Source organism: Rhinolophus ferrumequinum, chromosome 11 (assembly GCF_004115265.2).
Source record: "Rhinolophus ferrumequinum isolate MPI-CBG mRhiFer1 chromosome 11, mRhiFer1_v1.p, whole genome shotgun sequence".
NCBI lineage: Eukaryota > Metazoa > Chordata > Mammalia > Chiroptera > Rhinolophidae > Rhinolophus > Rhinolophus ferrumequinum.
In genome coordinates this window covers 4,188,247-4,203,172 of record NC_046294.1, presented here as the reverse complement: position 1 = coordinate 4,203,172, position 14,926 = coordinate 4,188,247, and the positions used below count along the sequence as shown (strand labels likewise).

The window sequence follows — 14,926 nt, the reverse complement described above, 5'->3', positions numbered from 1 at the left end:
TGGCTGAGGAGAAAGGAGAGAGTGTCCAAGGGGAAGTTGGAGGAGGGAGAAGGGACCCGAGGGACGAGAGGGTGTGTAATGAAGTACCCTGACCTGTATCTTAAGGGGACAGAAAGGGTGGCACCTAAGGTGGAGTCTCAAGCGTGTGCTCCTGGCCCTGATTCGGAAGTAAGGCGGCGGCGTCTCGTGGGGGCTTCCTCTTACTGCTAGGACTGAGTGAGATGCGCTTGTCCCTAATTTCACTATTTGATGTGGTGTGTGAGTAGATCGATGACACTTGTTAAAATGTCTGTTCATTAGAGCTGTCTTACACGAGTAAAACCGTGAGCCTTACTATTCCGAGAAGCCTCAAGAGGAACAGGAGAGAGCGAGGGTGCCAGTGTGGCTGGGGACAACGCACCCTCGGTTATAACTCGTCCCCTTTCCTGTCAAACTGCTGAAATTCTGGAATGTTCTGTGTGTTCTGTGCTTTCAAAGTACAGAGACTCCCTTTTATGGACAAGAACAGGATTGAGGTTGATCTGGTTTCCAGGTTGTGATCCACCAGCAGCTTCTGTGTTTGTGTGTTTATCACAGATTTGACAAAGATGGAGGGCTGTGTCCTAAACCACTTGTAACTTCTCTTCGTTTCTGGTCGGGTTTGGGATACTGCACTTCTTTATGGACTTCTGTAGCTGTCGGCTTTCTTTCTGTGGCAGCGTAGAATGTTGACACAGGGTATTTGATTTCTTACAAAATCATCCAGGGAAATTACTAGATCATTGTTTTCCTCATACCTTGAAAGATATCAGTAGCAGCTTTGGATTTTCCTTCCGATACAGAATTCAGGTCAGTGTTTGCGGAGTTAGTTTACCCGGTGTTGTTACATCTCAGTACGTACCCCTGCTTTAATGAAAGCTTTTTCGTCCTCAGAAAAGTGTGATGAAGACCACTTGGGGCGTGCTGGACCCTCCTGTGGGGAATACCCGGTTGAATGTGATTCGGTTGATATCCAGCCTCCTTCAAACAAACACCAGCAGTATCAATGGGGACCTCATGGAGCTGAACAGCATCGGCGTCATACTGGTAAGACGTTTCCGGAAAGACGTTTTCATTTACCCGCGATGTTTTACGGATAGATAACTCAAGGTACAGCCTCACCAATTTACAATATGTGTCAGTGCTTTCTATTGGTCGGAGCGTAAATGGTCTTTTATATTGTTTTTGCCTTGAGTTTATTGTCAACTTTTAATGCCTTTTCCAGTAGCTATTTATCGTTGCTGTGTGTAAAGAACTATATTAGAGAATCACAAAGATAATTAAAACATAGGCCTTTCCCTCAAGAAGTTCAGTCTCACAGATGATAGAGTGAGGACAGTCACCCCCTTCAGGGGACTGGACTAGCAATGACCGCTGCTGCTTAGAGCCGTAAGTAGCAAAGGGAGAGGCGCTTATCTTCTTTCCACTGAGGTCTCTCTATCTATATAACATCGGAGGCACTGTGTGGGCTTTTGATTCGAGTCCAACTTCTTTCTTGAAACAGCTGTTCGTCTGCTTGTCAGTGGAGCCCAGGGAATGTGTGGATTCCCCAACCCCTGAAGTCCCCAGTTTGAAAGTTTGTGCCTAGAATCCACGGGCCCAGCTCTGGTACCCGTGGTTGCTTTGGCCATCCTGCCACCCACAGCCTGGAAGGCCCAAGGGTTACCACTTAGCACAAGATGCCATCCCACCGTACACTTGGGGGAGCTTTCAAAAGAGGGTCGGGGTGTTTGCTCACAACATGAAAGATCTTGGAATGTGCACTTTTATGTTTCTCATGTGATCCTGAGTACAAAACCCTGTGAGAGAATCTTTTTCAGATCATGCCCAGAATGGGGATACGTTCCATGGCTAGTACGTGGTAGAGCCAGGATTTGATATCACATCTGATTTCAAACCCACATGTGCTTTATCAACCATGCCATAATGCTTCCTGGTGCCACTGACATACTGTTAGTTGTATTTCAGCTTTGGGTTAAAAGACACATCAGTATGGGGCACAGAGATCAGGGTCATTTTGGAGAAAGATGAAATGTCAAAGAGTTCCAGTTCCTTTGGCAGCCTAATTGTTGCCCTCTGGGGACATAGTTCTTGCTCCACCTTCTGACTCCAGGAACATAACTCTCTACTCCTGTCTCTGGGAGTATCCCTGCGGTCATCAATTACTAGTCTTTTACTGCTAATAAATACACAACTGTTCGTTCATTCTGTTCATCTTTAGAGCTACTTTGGAGTGATAACACATTTGATAAAACTCCTAAAGGGTCATGAATAATTACTTTTTCATTTTGAGATTAGAATACATACCTTAACCATGTGTTTTGTGCTTTTAGGGATTGTCTTTCCTTTTTGTGATACTGTTACTTTTGAGGTAATCTGGAACATCTTTGTACTTCTAGGAGATCCACACGTCCTCTCTTGTTTCACTCCATTTGCTGATAGTTCTGAGTTTCAAATGCCAAGGTGGTTATTCTTTGCTAAGATTGTGAGCCCCTCAAGAATGAGGACCATATTTTTATCTCTCTGTCGCCAGTATTGCCCCTGGTACCATGCCCTGCACAAAACCCATCAGTAAAAATTTGTTGAATCAAAATGAAATTTTCATAAGTTTCTTTGGAAATTTACTGAACTTAATGTCAGGGTTAGTTGCTTTGAAAATGTAAAAAGATACTCCCTTTCTCTTTCAGAAACGTACTCTTGTCTTTTTGTCATCTGTTTATTTTTGGTCTCTACTCAATTCCTTGAAAACTCTGGCATGTTGAATGAGCAAACACTGTTATGTATTCTATGAAATGGCATTTCAAACCCTCTTTAAAATAAACTTGTGTTCCCTTTAATGAGTCCTATTGGACTGAGAACACATCATTTTTACTTTATTAAATCACTGTTTGGTAGTTGTATTAAAGTAGTGGCTTAAGCATTGAGGTAACCGAATAAAAGAAAGCATTGTTTATTTGTGTGTTTTTTTTTTTTGTAGGACATGTTCTTCAAATATACGTGGAATAACTTTTTGCATACACAGGTGGAAATTTGTATCGCATTGATTCTTGCAAGTCCCTTTGAAAACACAGAAAATAGCACAATTACTGATCAAGATTCCACTGGTGACAGTTTGTTATTGAAACACGTAAGCTTACTCGGTGTCTTTTTTTTTTTTTTTTTGCCACTCCTGTTTATAGCATTTTCCCACATACCTGTGACGTGAATTGAAGTTTAAGGACACGAGGTTAAATTTCAGAGTCTAAATAGTTAACTATCTTATTTTCATTGCACTTTTAACCAGTGATTCTATAAATCAAATCCTGGACAAATAACAGTTAGATGAACTTTTAAGGAAAAAATCTAAGTGGCCTGCTTATTTGGTAAAATTAATAGATTTGAAGATTGAAAATAGGTTTGGAGATTAAAAGGACCGTAAAAATGTAAATACTGCAGAAAACATTTCAGCAGTTACTTGGCATGCCAGAGTTTTACCTCTGGTGCTGAAAACGTGGCTGAAAGTTGGGAGAGGCGAGTTCGGTGCAGTGCTGAGGGAGCCTCTTCTTAGGGTCTGCTTTCTCTGGTTAAGTGTGAGGTGATTTTACTAAGTCTTCAGGTTTCTTCTTGCTCTTAAATGCTGTGATCATATGACATTACTCCCAAACCTGGAAGATGGAAAAGGCTAGCCTGGAATAACCAAGTAGATGGGGAGACAGAGGACGTTTGACTAAAGCTGGCACTGGCACATTCCGGTAATGCAGCCCAGGCGCTTGTCGTTGGCTTGCAGGGTTGCGGCACCTGCTTTTAATGTGAGTGCAGTAATGTTAGTGCATCCAGAAGTTAGTTGTGCTCACAGTGAAAATAATACAAGCATCGCTGTGGATTCTGAGTGAAGTTTTTGCCAGGCACGATTTTCTTTATCCCTTTGGAATTTCGGGCAGGCTCTGTATTTCTGGGCCCCATTTCCGTGGCCGATAAAACCTGGCTTTGCTTTAGGTCAGCTGCTCACTGGTAACAGTACTGGAAATGCTGTCATGTCCAACAGCGGCCCTGCTGGAGGCGTGGGTCCCGTCTTGGATCCTGAAGGTCTAAACTCGCCATCACACTGCATTTGGTTTGCCAGTAATTCACAGCTATATTTAGCTTCCTGGGTTATACATAGCACTAGTCTGTTTAATTAGACTTCTGTCTCACTTCAGAATTTTGACACTTTGACATTTATATAAATCTTGACTGGTTATATTCCCTTTTTTTCAGCTTTTTCAAAAATGTCAGTTAATCGAACGAATACTTGATGCCTGGGAAATGAACGAGAAGAAACAGTACGTAAATTGTTTCCTGATAGGAATTCAGTTTGATTTTCCATTTGAAAAAAATGTCCTCCCTTGCCCTAGACAGAGAATCTGGAAAGTAATTACGTGGTACATGCCACGTTACAGTTGTAAATGGTTCTCTCAGGACCTCCAGATTATTTCATTGTAACAGATATACTAATAATTTATTTCTAGGTCCCTCTGTCTTTCTGCCTCTCTTGAGGGAAAACCAGGGGGTGAGAGTACTCCCCACCTCTGTGCTGACCATCGAAACCTTTCTGTCCTTTCTGAGTGGCAGTTTTCTGAGAATAATGTGGACTTGAAGGAATAGTTGTCAAGCCAAGTCCTCCTGGATGATGGTTGAACCTAGCATGCCTGCCCTGTCTGCCCCGTGTTCTCGTTGTAGAGAAGAGTTGCTTCGTGGAACTCGAGGGGGAAATTGCCTAGTATTTTCCTTTTAGAACATTTCCGTTAGCTGATTGGCAAGATTACTTGAAGTATTCGTTGATAATGTGTAAGTAGCTGTTACACAGACTTTTCCTAGTGATGCTGTCTTAATAGGCATTTTTCTGAATGGAAAGATGGATCTCGTTGGGAAGATGAGACCCTAAATGTGGAAAGGGACGAGGAATAATTTGCCTACGTTCCAAATGGTGTGTGGGCCAAACACAAGCTGACTATCTCTCATCTTGGCCACGTCCACAAACCAGCCAATGTTTCAACTTGAGAAATGCCATTGGTAGATAATTACCTCTGTTAATTGGTTGGGATGATTAAAATTTGATGTCCTTTAGCAAAATGAACCAGCAGAATTATTACCTTAGTTCCCTACAATCTGTTTAATGTCTGAAAAAGCTTCACAAAGAGATAAAAAGGAAAAGCATCAATAAATGTTTGGGTTTTTGTTGTTTAAAGGTAATAGGTTATTGAAGATTAATGGTTGGCTTGTATAGTTGAATAAACCTTGTCCTGTCGAATGAGGCTATAGTATAATCTTTGAGTAGACAATTTCTCTGTCTCCCCGCCTGGTAATGTATTGGCGCCCAGCTTTTCTGTCCATTCTCATCGTAGTGCCTCGGCTTCTAGAATGATTGCTTAAATGCACTGTATTCACCAAGCTGTTGCATCGCTCCGTCCTGTCAGGAGTCTCAATATTTGCCCTTTGCCCCCTTGGCAGGGCCGAGGGAGGAAGACGGCACGGCTACATGGGACACCTGACGAGGATAGCTAACTGTATCGTGCACAGCACAGATAAGGGCCCCAACAGTGCAGCCGTGCAGCAGCTCATCAAAGGTAAGTGCTTCACGGAATTGGGATTACATTTTCGTTGGATCAGAGAAAGGATTTAAGGACAAAGTAGAAATAACAGCATTTTTCCTAGTTGTCTGTGGAGTTTCTTTATCTGGCGCTTTAAGTGAGGTTCTCAAGAATGTTTTGAACGACGTAGTTCTTTGCTGTTCTTATTCCGGCGGTCATGTTAGTGAGTATTGGCGGGCTTGGCCGAGTTCAGCATACTAGTTAGTTACCCACTTCCGTTTTCAAAGAGCACTGCTCAGTAGCTCGACCCTCTGAGCTCACAGGACTCGCAAGCTGGCAGTTGAGCCACCTGACCTATAATTCTCTCGCTTTTTCTTTTCTTCTAAGGGCCCCTCTATAGCCTATGGACCGAGTTCCTGTAACCAGGATATTAAAGCACTGGTCAGCATTTCCCCGTATCTCTGTTACTAAAACGAGGACTCTTGGCTCCTGAAGGACTCTGTCTGTCCTGCCATTTAAATGCAGTCAGCCCAAGGTTACTTGGAAGAGAGGGAGTGGATGCCTTTTACACTGGCACGCAGGCCATGCGGCTGTCTCCTACAACAGGAGAGCTCTGTGTACCAGCGGGTCACTAGTCCCATGACTGACTCTGAATGTGAAAAATCTTTAACCTTTGCAGTACAGAGTTCATTCAGAGTTAACTCGATGAAACTCATTTTCCAGTATATTCTTCTGTTTATCTTTTAAGAATGTTCATGGGTTCAAGTGGCTGTTGTCTATCAAATGTGCATCCAGACCATAGTTGATGCCCAGCGATGGAAAAATTGGGGCTTGCTCACCTGTAATTGTGCTTCTTGAGAGGGGTGTAAGCCAGATCATGACAGTTTATGTTCTTACCAAGGAGAATGGCCATGTGTGTGATTGTTTTTTAGATCAGTCTTTGTTTTATGGAAGTTGCCGGGTGGGGCACGTGTGTGTTTAAATCAGAATTGTCAGATGACAATTTTAGTAAGGCCTCCGAGATTACAGCTATAGTTTCATTTTCTCAGAAAAGGGTATATCCTTTTCTTTAAAATTTCTATAGAAGGCTGAATTTCACTATGTATCCATGTGTTCGCCTGTGACACAGACATTTAGGAAACATTATTTTTGAGCAATTTGAAAAGCCAAACTGAGTTCCACAGAACATTGTTTGGCCAGATGCTAATCAGAGTGGCTCAAGAAAGTGTGCGGGAGCTGACTTTTGTAGCGTTTCCTAAACGTGCATGACCATGAAAAAAGAAGGCATTTCCCCCCACCTTAAAGACTTACCTTCTCAGCAGAGTTTATTGGAAACACTCACATTTTCCAGGTTAAGTTTTTAACCAACAGATTTTTTAAAACTTGTTTAAATTCACGGCTGCTAAGCGCTCTTGGCGTCAAGTGTAGACTCTTGGAGGGGTGGCTCTGGTTCCTGAAAGTCGTCGGGGCTCATGCTGTACATGGCTGTGTAACTCCGGTCCCCTGGGAGTTCTCTGATGAGTCCAGTGTGTGTGGGGGGGTGTACCCTCTTGTGTCACCTATTGATGTCATTTGTGTGTAGGTCACTGTAGTGATGACGCTTTTCTTCTTTTTCCTTTGAAGATCTTCCAGATGAAGTCAGGGAGCGATGGGAGACGTTCTGCACAAGTTCCTTAGGAGAAACTAACAAGAGGAACACGGTAGATCTAGTAGGTTTTACAAGGTTACATTTCTGTGACTTCAGGGCTCTTAGCCTTTGCCTATTTATTCAGAAAGATGTGAAAGATCTTCCATGTGTCCTGGGAATTGTGGGTCAAGGATGAGTCTGTTTCTTTACCAGGAAGACATTTTGTAGATGCCTTTGAAACCCCAGCTTTAAAGTCTTAACAGATTGGTTCTTTTAGCCAGGGAATAATGGCATCGATAATACATCTTCTTAAATTATATTGGACTTTGGAATGCACTCCTTGTTTTTTTTTTGTTGTTTGTTTTTTAACACATTAAGTTTTAAGGTGAGTATTGGTTTTGTTTTTAAAGATGTGGGAAAGCATTTCCTTCCGTCAGCACATGCCAGCCAAGTCGAGGCCCTGGCCTTGGCTCCTCTGGGGAGGAGGTGGGTCGGGCAGTTCACTCTCTGTTTGAAATTCAGCAGCTGCAGTCTTGACTTTCCAATAAACAGTAACACCTCAACTGTTTGGCAGTCAGGTGTCTGGCGGCATTATCTCTTTAGAACAGAATTAAGAAACGAGGAAAACAGGCTGAGGCAGCGACAGAGCGGCCACTGGGTCATCCTGAGTCACAGCCTGAAGGGCCTGTCGCCTTCCGCTTTGTAGATGGTCTAACAAATTTGATTCTGTTTCCAGAGTCTGAACAGGGAAATGGCTTGTTAAGGTGGGTATAACGATAACATTAGTAGGTATCCAGAGTGGGCAGAATTATGAAGTGAAGAGGTAGCTATAAAAAGCGACCTGTGTGGGGTCATGTAATTGAAATAGATCTCATGGCCCTTAGTGTCCTAGTGTATTATAGCCCAACAGAGAAACACATTCATTTTGGCAGCCCTGAGTCGTAAAGGAAAGGTTAAGTAATTTTGAATGAATGTATCACCCACAGTAGATGTTTTTTTTCCCCCCAATCAAATTGCTCAAACTTCTGGATAATCAGGTTTTATTGTAGGGTGAAAGTGTTCTCTCATACTGTTAAATTGAGCCATTTAATTGTAGAGGCCCCCATGCTGATACCTGTTAAAAATGGCAGGCAAGGTGATCTCCTTTAAGGGGATTTTTGTCTTGTTTTTATCAAAAAAAGGAATATTTAGGAATATTAATTCTGATTTTGTTTGGGAAAATTCTTTTAATATTTTCCTTTGACTTCAGAGGTAGAAATAAAAAATGTCCCGTTAAACTTGTTGGTATCAGGAAAATTTAAAAACCTCTTTATTTTTGGTAAGTCAAGTAGATTTCTCTTGAGAGCAGTTCTGTGGAAAGAAGGACTTCATTGCAATTCAGATAACACTCAGCTGCCTTGCATGATGCGTCCACCTGGTGTGTGACTGTAAGCGTTACTGCTGTGTCCACACGGAGGAGTGCGGGCCTGGCATGCGGAGTCACGTGTGGCCTTTTTGGGGCCGACATCCAGACGTGACACCTGTGCTGAAGCAGAAGCGAACGTGGGCTCTACCCACCGCTCGTTGGAGCTCAGTGCTCCTTTGCCTGTTGCACTTTCTGCCACGTGCACGCACTGCATAAATAACCTACAGTAAAAAGGAAGGAAGAAGTTTGCATATACTGCAAGAATGGTCAGATTTATAGAGCCCTGTTAACGTTGATGCAGCCCCACTCTAGAACTGTTTTCGATTAGTGGCTCTTGCTCTTGTAAAAATGGAGTTCAGAAGGGGTGTCCACACGTGTGAGGCAGTGCAGAGTCCAGCTCAGAGCATTTCCCTTCTGACGGTTTCAGGCACATTTATCACCGAAATTGGCGATTAGATCGTAGATTGCTTATTCCCTGCCCTTTCCCCAAGCAGGTTAGATTCGATGTACTGCCTGATTTCGTTGGTTTAGGATGGCTCGGCCGGGTACCTCTCTGGGATTATTTTGGTAATCCCAGTAACAGGTCTTGAGTCACCTTGTAGTTCAACACCAAATGCTTGTTGTGTTGCCCTGGCCCGTTCTTGTTTTCTGGTTCCGGCAAGGATTTGTTTACCTCTACGCCAGACACTTCCCTGTCCATCCTGCTGGCTGTGGGCCTGAGGACTTGCTCCATTATGTAAGACAGGCTGTGCCAACCCCAAGCTCCTGTCACTTCTAGGGCAACTTTTCAATCACCCTCCCCTCCAGCTCTGAAGGACTTTGATCTTTCGACCCATCGACCCATCGTGCCAAAGTATATATACACAGCGGATTCGTACATTGTTTATGCTTTTGTGTTAGGAGTTTATTATGAATGAAATTTGGTGTTTTAATTACATCCAGAGACCTCTGTGTTTTGACTAAGCCCCCCATCTAAAGATTGGTAGGGATTTAGATAATTTACATAATGTAGGAAATGTTTTTGTGCTGATTTTGGAAAATTGTTTGTTTTATTCTCTGCCTCCCTCTCCAAGGGGAGAATGTGTTTTAAAAGCATTTGTGCTTCTTTTCCATCACTGATGAAACAGTTTATGGAGGTTGTGTACAAATGTGCACATAGGACTTGCCTAGAGGTCCAGCAGGTTGTGGTGGGACCTCTGAGAGTTGGTGTTTCTAACCAGCCCAGGTCGGGGAGGTGCCGGGGGCCAGAGCCAGAGCAGGGCCACACACCAATGAGGGCTGAGTCTGGAGCTGCCACGTTTCACTCAGAGTTTAAGTCATGGTTGTGGCTTTCCTTAGCAACATGACCGGCAAAAATGAAGGAAACACTTGTTCGTTTTTTTTCCTGTAACAGCAGTTAATAATACAAATTTTGTGAAAGATGATGACTCCTCAAAAGCATTTTTTCACTGTAGCATCAAGAATGTACTTAGAATACATCTATCTTGGCAAGAGTGTTCTTACACTTGTTACTTTTTTAAGGTATGAGTCTGTTCTCATGTAGTGATTTATTAGTATTCATTAATTTAATAAATATTTGAATGGCTACTGTGTGTTTAGTAGTGGGGACGTTGTACTAAACAAGACTGGCAAAAACCCTACCTCGATGCAGATGGAGAAACTCCAGGGGAGGGAGTCAGGGAGCGTTTGGGGCAGCTGTGCAATTCAAAATTAGCTGGCCTGGGAACACCTCGCTGAGCAGGTAACATTTGTGTAGAGGCTTGATGGGGGGCGGGGATAGTGAGTGCAGAGGCCCGAGGTTAGTTCGTTCCCCGTGTGTGCAGAGGCTGACACGTCATCCCAGAGCGAGCGATGGAGAGAACAGGAGGTGAGGTCTGAGGTTCTACAGGCCAGATCTCACAGCTTTAGTCCACGGCAAGCCCTTGGGTTGTGTCCTTAGGGAGATGACAAGCCACTAGGTTTGGAACTGAAAAGTGACCTAATGTGCTGTCCATTGAAAGAAAGCCTTGCGGCTGCTGGTGGAAAACAGACTACGGTGGGACCACGGTTGCAGCAGGGGACTCGCTGCCCGAGGGAGCGTTAATCCCAACGTGCTCATGGCCTGCACGAGGGAGGTGGTGGGGACCTGATGGGAAGTGGGGGGTCTAGGTTCTGTTTCTACAGTAGCGTGACGGATGCACGGGGTCAGAAGAAACATGACGAGGGGTTAGCGAGGAAGAAGAAGAATGGAACTGGCATTTACTGAGCTGGACGATTCTCAGTAAAAGGGAAGTTGAGAAGTTTAGCTCAGGGACTCTGGGGGGGGTACTTCTGCGTGATGAACTAGTGGGATTCTGATTAGCACGTTCCCCCGGGGGGTAAGTGCAGGGGTCTTTTTCGCTCATCGTGTTACATCAGAATCGGCGCACCTTTCAGTAACAAAATTGCGAAGGTGTGCATGTGTTGTGGTGTTATTAACAATAACTTCCTAAAACAGTAGGGGTTTTTTTGGAGGAAAAAATTATATTAAATACCTCCCAGAATTGCTTTGAGGATACAAGTTAAGGCGATTATGTAAAGTGGTCACAGTATCTGACACATAGTAGTTGCTCAACAAAAGCTACTTTGTTTCTCATCTTTAATTAGCTGGTAAAATCTTATTTTGTAGCAAAAAGTAAACATGCCAGAAGTAGCCAACTCTTTCTGTTATCTTGTTTAGTTCACCTAGCTTGCTCTTTAAATTGTCTAATTCTGCGCCCCACCATGGGGTTGCACCCCTAAAACACACACTGGCTTCATATGACTCATGCACTAACTAGCCTGCCAGCCAAGTAGCCCAAAGCTCCTCTAACCCCCTGCAGTACGACCTCTTGGCCCACTCTTCATAGCAATGGCCGCGTGAGATGGCAGCTGCCATGACCCAGCGGTACCCCGTGGCCTCGGCGCTCCTGCAGCGGCCCCTTCCCCGTCTTCTCTGAAGCTCTCCCCTAAAGCTCCAACTGACTGACGCTAGCAAGCAGGGTTCCCTCCAGGGTCGCAGATTCTGCGTCTGATTTCATCAGGCCAGCTTCTCCATTAGAGTGCGAGTGCATCTCGGCCGGAGGGAAGCTAGAGACGGAAGCCATTGAAGCACTGGGTCCCCACGTGGGCTCAGTGTCTTTACACAGGCGGTCAGGCAGAGAGAAAGATTAACTTTCTTCAGAACGTGATTTACTCAGATTTTCACAAGCTGCATCACACACAGACCTATTTAGATTCTGCTTTGGGCTTGAACCACTGTTGGAACTTCACAAAGCAGAACAGCCAGTTTCTCTGACTCCAGCCTCAAGGGGTGGTGGTAATGCCCCTCCTCCCCCATTACAGTGGTCTCTGCCCACAACACTTCTGCTAAAAGTACAGGAAGAAAAACCCAGAAAATGCAGTGTAAGTGACCCTCAGAAGTTTCATGCCGGTTTCTAGAATGTATGGACGGTTCATATTTAGTACTTGCTATATAGCAATTTCTGCTATTAGTGCTATATATTTAGTCATTTGTGTATCGTTTCTAATTTTTAATACATTTCCCCTAATGTGTGACATTTCTGAATTAATAAAAATCACGTACCATGAAGTGGTGAGTAGTTCATGTTTGTGTTTTTGCTTAATTAATGTGAGTTGGTTGTTAAGTTCTGAGGGCAGGGGTACGTTTTAAGGGGAAGAAGATTTGGGGTCTTTTTATAAGCTGGAGACTATTGACTCAAGTCATATGAACAGTGCTTTTCTTAGAGTGGGCAAGAAATGCAAGAATTTCAAGTGAAATGGTTATATTTAAACCTGACCTTTCTAGTGGCTCATTAGTAATTCCTGGGAATTCCAGTTTTAGCCTTCAAGATTGGCACATATAAATTATTTTTATATTTCATCTGAGCCATTCCTTCCGCCTTCCCTTTGTAAACATTTAATTGGAGATAATTACCAAAATCACTTGAACAGAGTTAAGTCCTCTGGCCTGTTTTCTGGTGATGTTGGTAATGAGTGAAATGACCACACGTGGGCAGCAGAGGGCAGGGCGCCAAGCCGTCTGGTTAGGGGACGTGCACCCCAGAGTGTTGGGTTGATTTTACAACTCACTGTTTCTTAGTTTTGTTCTTGTTGTTGTTACACATTGAGAGAAAAAGTAAATGTGATTTTTCCATAAAAATGCTGATGCAAACAAATGTCCAAAACATTTTATGTTAAATAGTCTTTTACATTTTTATGCATATAGGTTACAACCTGCCATATTCATTCATCCAGTGATGATGAAATTGACTTTAAAGAAACGGGTTTCTCACAGGATTCTTCTTTGCAGCAAGTGAGTCATGCCTAAAGCTTTGCTTTTGTTTTTATTTTCATTGCTTAGTCCAGTTGCCGTTTATGAATCAGTTTCGGAGTCAGATTATGTTAGGATGTGATTTGGGGTTACTTATCCGTTAGGACAAGCATGCAAACAGGGACTGTTGGGTATGTGACAGGAGGGTTTGTGTTGATTATATTTCCAGGAAATGTTTCACGCCTGATAAACGATGGTGACTTGGGTCAATTCTCAGGAGCTTTGAATGAACTGAACGAACAGTTCATGAAGCGCCTCAGACATGCCCGTTGTGCAGACCTTTACAGTAGTTAAGTTGTTGCCTAAAGACTCCAGTAGTCGAGATCTATGGGTAAGAATAATTGGAGTAAGACCTTTTTAATGTCAGTAAGCGTAACTTGCATAAATGTCCCTGAACCAAATGGCTTACATGTTTCTAATTTCTTTAAGGTCTACTAAATTAAGTTTTAGTGGAAGCAGCTCATTGCCATCCTCCCCTCCTGCCTCCAAATTTCTCTCGCTTACCAGCTGCTTGTAATCTTTGTGGGGGAGAAAAACAGGATATAAAGATAAATGTACTGATTTATCATCCATTGGTAGTTCCTGAGGGGTGACAAATGATTTCACTGTCTCAACTGGATATCAAGTTTGGGAGCTAAAAACAGAAGCCCTTTCCAGAGTTACTGTGTTTCCCCGAAAATAAGACCTATCCCGCAAAATAAGCCCCGGTTAAGATCGTCAGCCAGACGGACACATTCAGTACGTTATGACAGTGTTCCAGAAGAAGATGACATGACTGTATTTGAATACATGTAGATTGTTGTACATGAAAAAATAAGACATCCCCTGAAAATATGCCTTAATGCGTCTTTTGGAGCAAAAATTAATATAAGACCCGGTCTTAACTTTCGGGGAAACACGGTATCAACACTTGATACGGAGAAGGTGTCCTCAGTCAGGACCAGGTCCTGGCACGGCAGTGGCCTTCCCAGCCGGCACTGCGTTTTGCTTGGCTTCCTTTTTCTCCATCTTGAAGCCTCATCCTTTACCAGGGCCAGGATGAAATGTTTGATGATCACTCAGCCCTGTCTCTTGCATCCCATGGACCAGCCTGCTCTGGCATAGGCCAAGCTAAGCAGCTGGTTTGATACCAGGCAATTGAACGTTTGCATCTTCAGTATAGTCTGAAGTAGTGTTGCAGCACTAGGCTGATGCTTGACACTGCTGCCCTTGAAGCTGGCCTCCCCAGCCCCCCAGGTTAGGGGCAGGGAGCACAGGGAGCAGCCATGGGGGGTGGGGGGGGGCTGGTGAGCCGCTGGGCCTTCCTGAAGCCTGCAGCAGCCCCTCACTGCCACCTTCCTGTCTGGGCTGCTGTGGAGCAGCACTGCCCTCTGGGCTCGTTGGGAGCCCTTGTGCCTCCAGGCAGGCCTTTCTCGACCCCGGCAATCCCTGGTGCCACCCCAGGAAGTGCTGACGACAGCCGTGTGTCCGGGAGCACCCATAGAGTACGGAAATGGTCCGCCTAATCTGGGGTGCACCCCAGTGCCATCCATTGCTCCACCCTACAGTGGAGCGTGATGGGGAAAGCGGAAATCATCAAGGTGATTTTGTACCTGTGTAAATAGCTTTAAGAAGGAGAGTGCCCTAAACATCTATTTGTAAATAAACCAACAAACTTGGAACTTTAGGCTACTGATCGAATCAAGGGGTGGTTACACTTAGGTATGTGGAAAAGGGACCCCCTGACTGCTCATGAAATCCGGTTCCAGGGTCATAGCTGTTCTGAGAGACTTTTCTGGCATTGTTTTGGTTTGACTGACTGCTGATGTGCAAATGAAGCCACCCTGGTCACAGAACTGCCTTGGTAACAGCTCTCACCGGGCTCATTCCTGTGGGTTTTCTCCACTTTGTGGAACTCTAAAAAGTAGGAAAAAGGACTGTTCTTTCCTGATTGACAGGCTTCCAGCAAACTTCTCTTTGCATGTTTAAAACCAATCATGGGTCATTCTGAAAATAAG

At 44.0% G+C, this 14,926-nt stretch overlaps 1 protein-coding gene across 15 annotated transcripts in view; it reads left to right on the top strand.

Moving 5' to 3' along the window:
- The window catches only part of PPP6R3 (protein phosphatase 6 regulatory subunit 3), a 121,251-nt gene that overhangs the window by 79,687 nt on the left and 26,638 nt on the right, over positions 1-14,926 (top strand). For 8 of the 15 annotated variants that reach the window (XM_033119210.1, XM_033119199.1, XM_033119200.1 and 5 more), the window contains 6 exons: positions 913-1,065; positions 2,996-3,145; positions 4,255-4,319; positions 5,488-5,603; positions 7,191-7,276; positions 12,825-12,911. In XM_033119210.1, coding sequence (XP_032975101.1) covers positions 913-1,065; positions 2,996-3,145; positions 4,255-4,319; positions 5,488-5,603; positions 7,191-7,276; positions 12,825-12,911 — 657 coding nt within the window. The remainder of the gene's footprint in view (positions 1-912; positions 1,066-2,995; positions 3,146-4,254; positions 4,320-5,487; positions 5,604-7,190; positions 7,277-12,824; positions 12,912-14,926) is intronic. The other 7 variants (XM_033119208.1, XM_033119209.1, XM_033119207.1 and 4 more) reach the window with 2 other exon arrangements.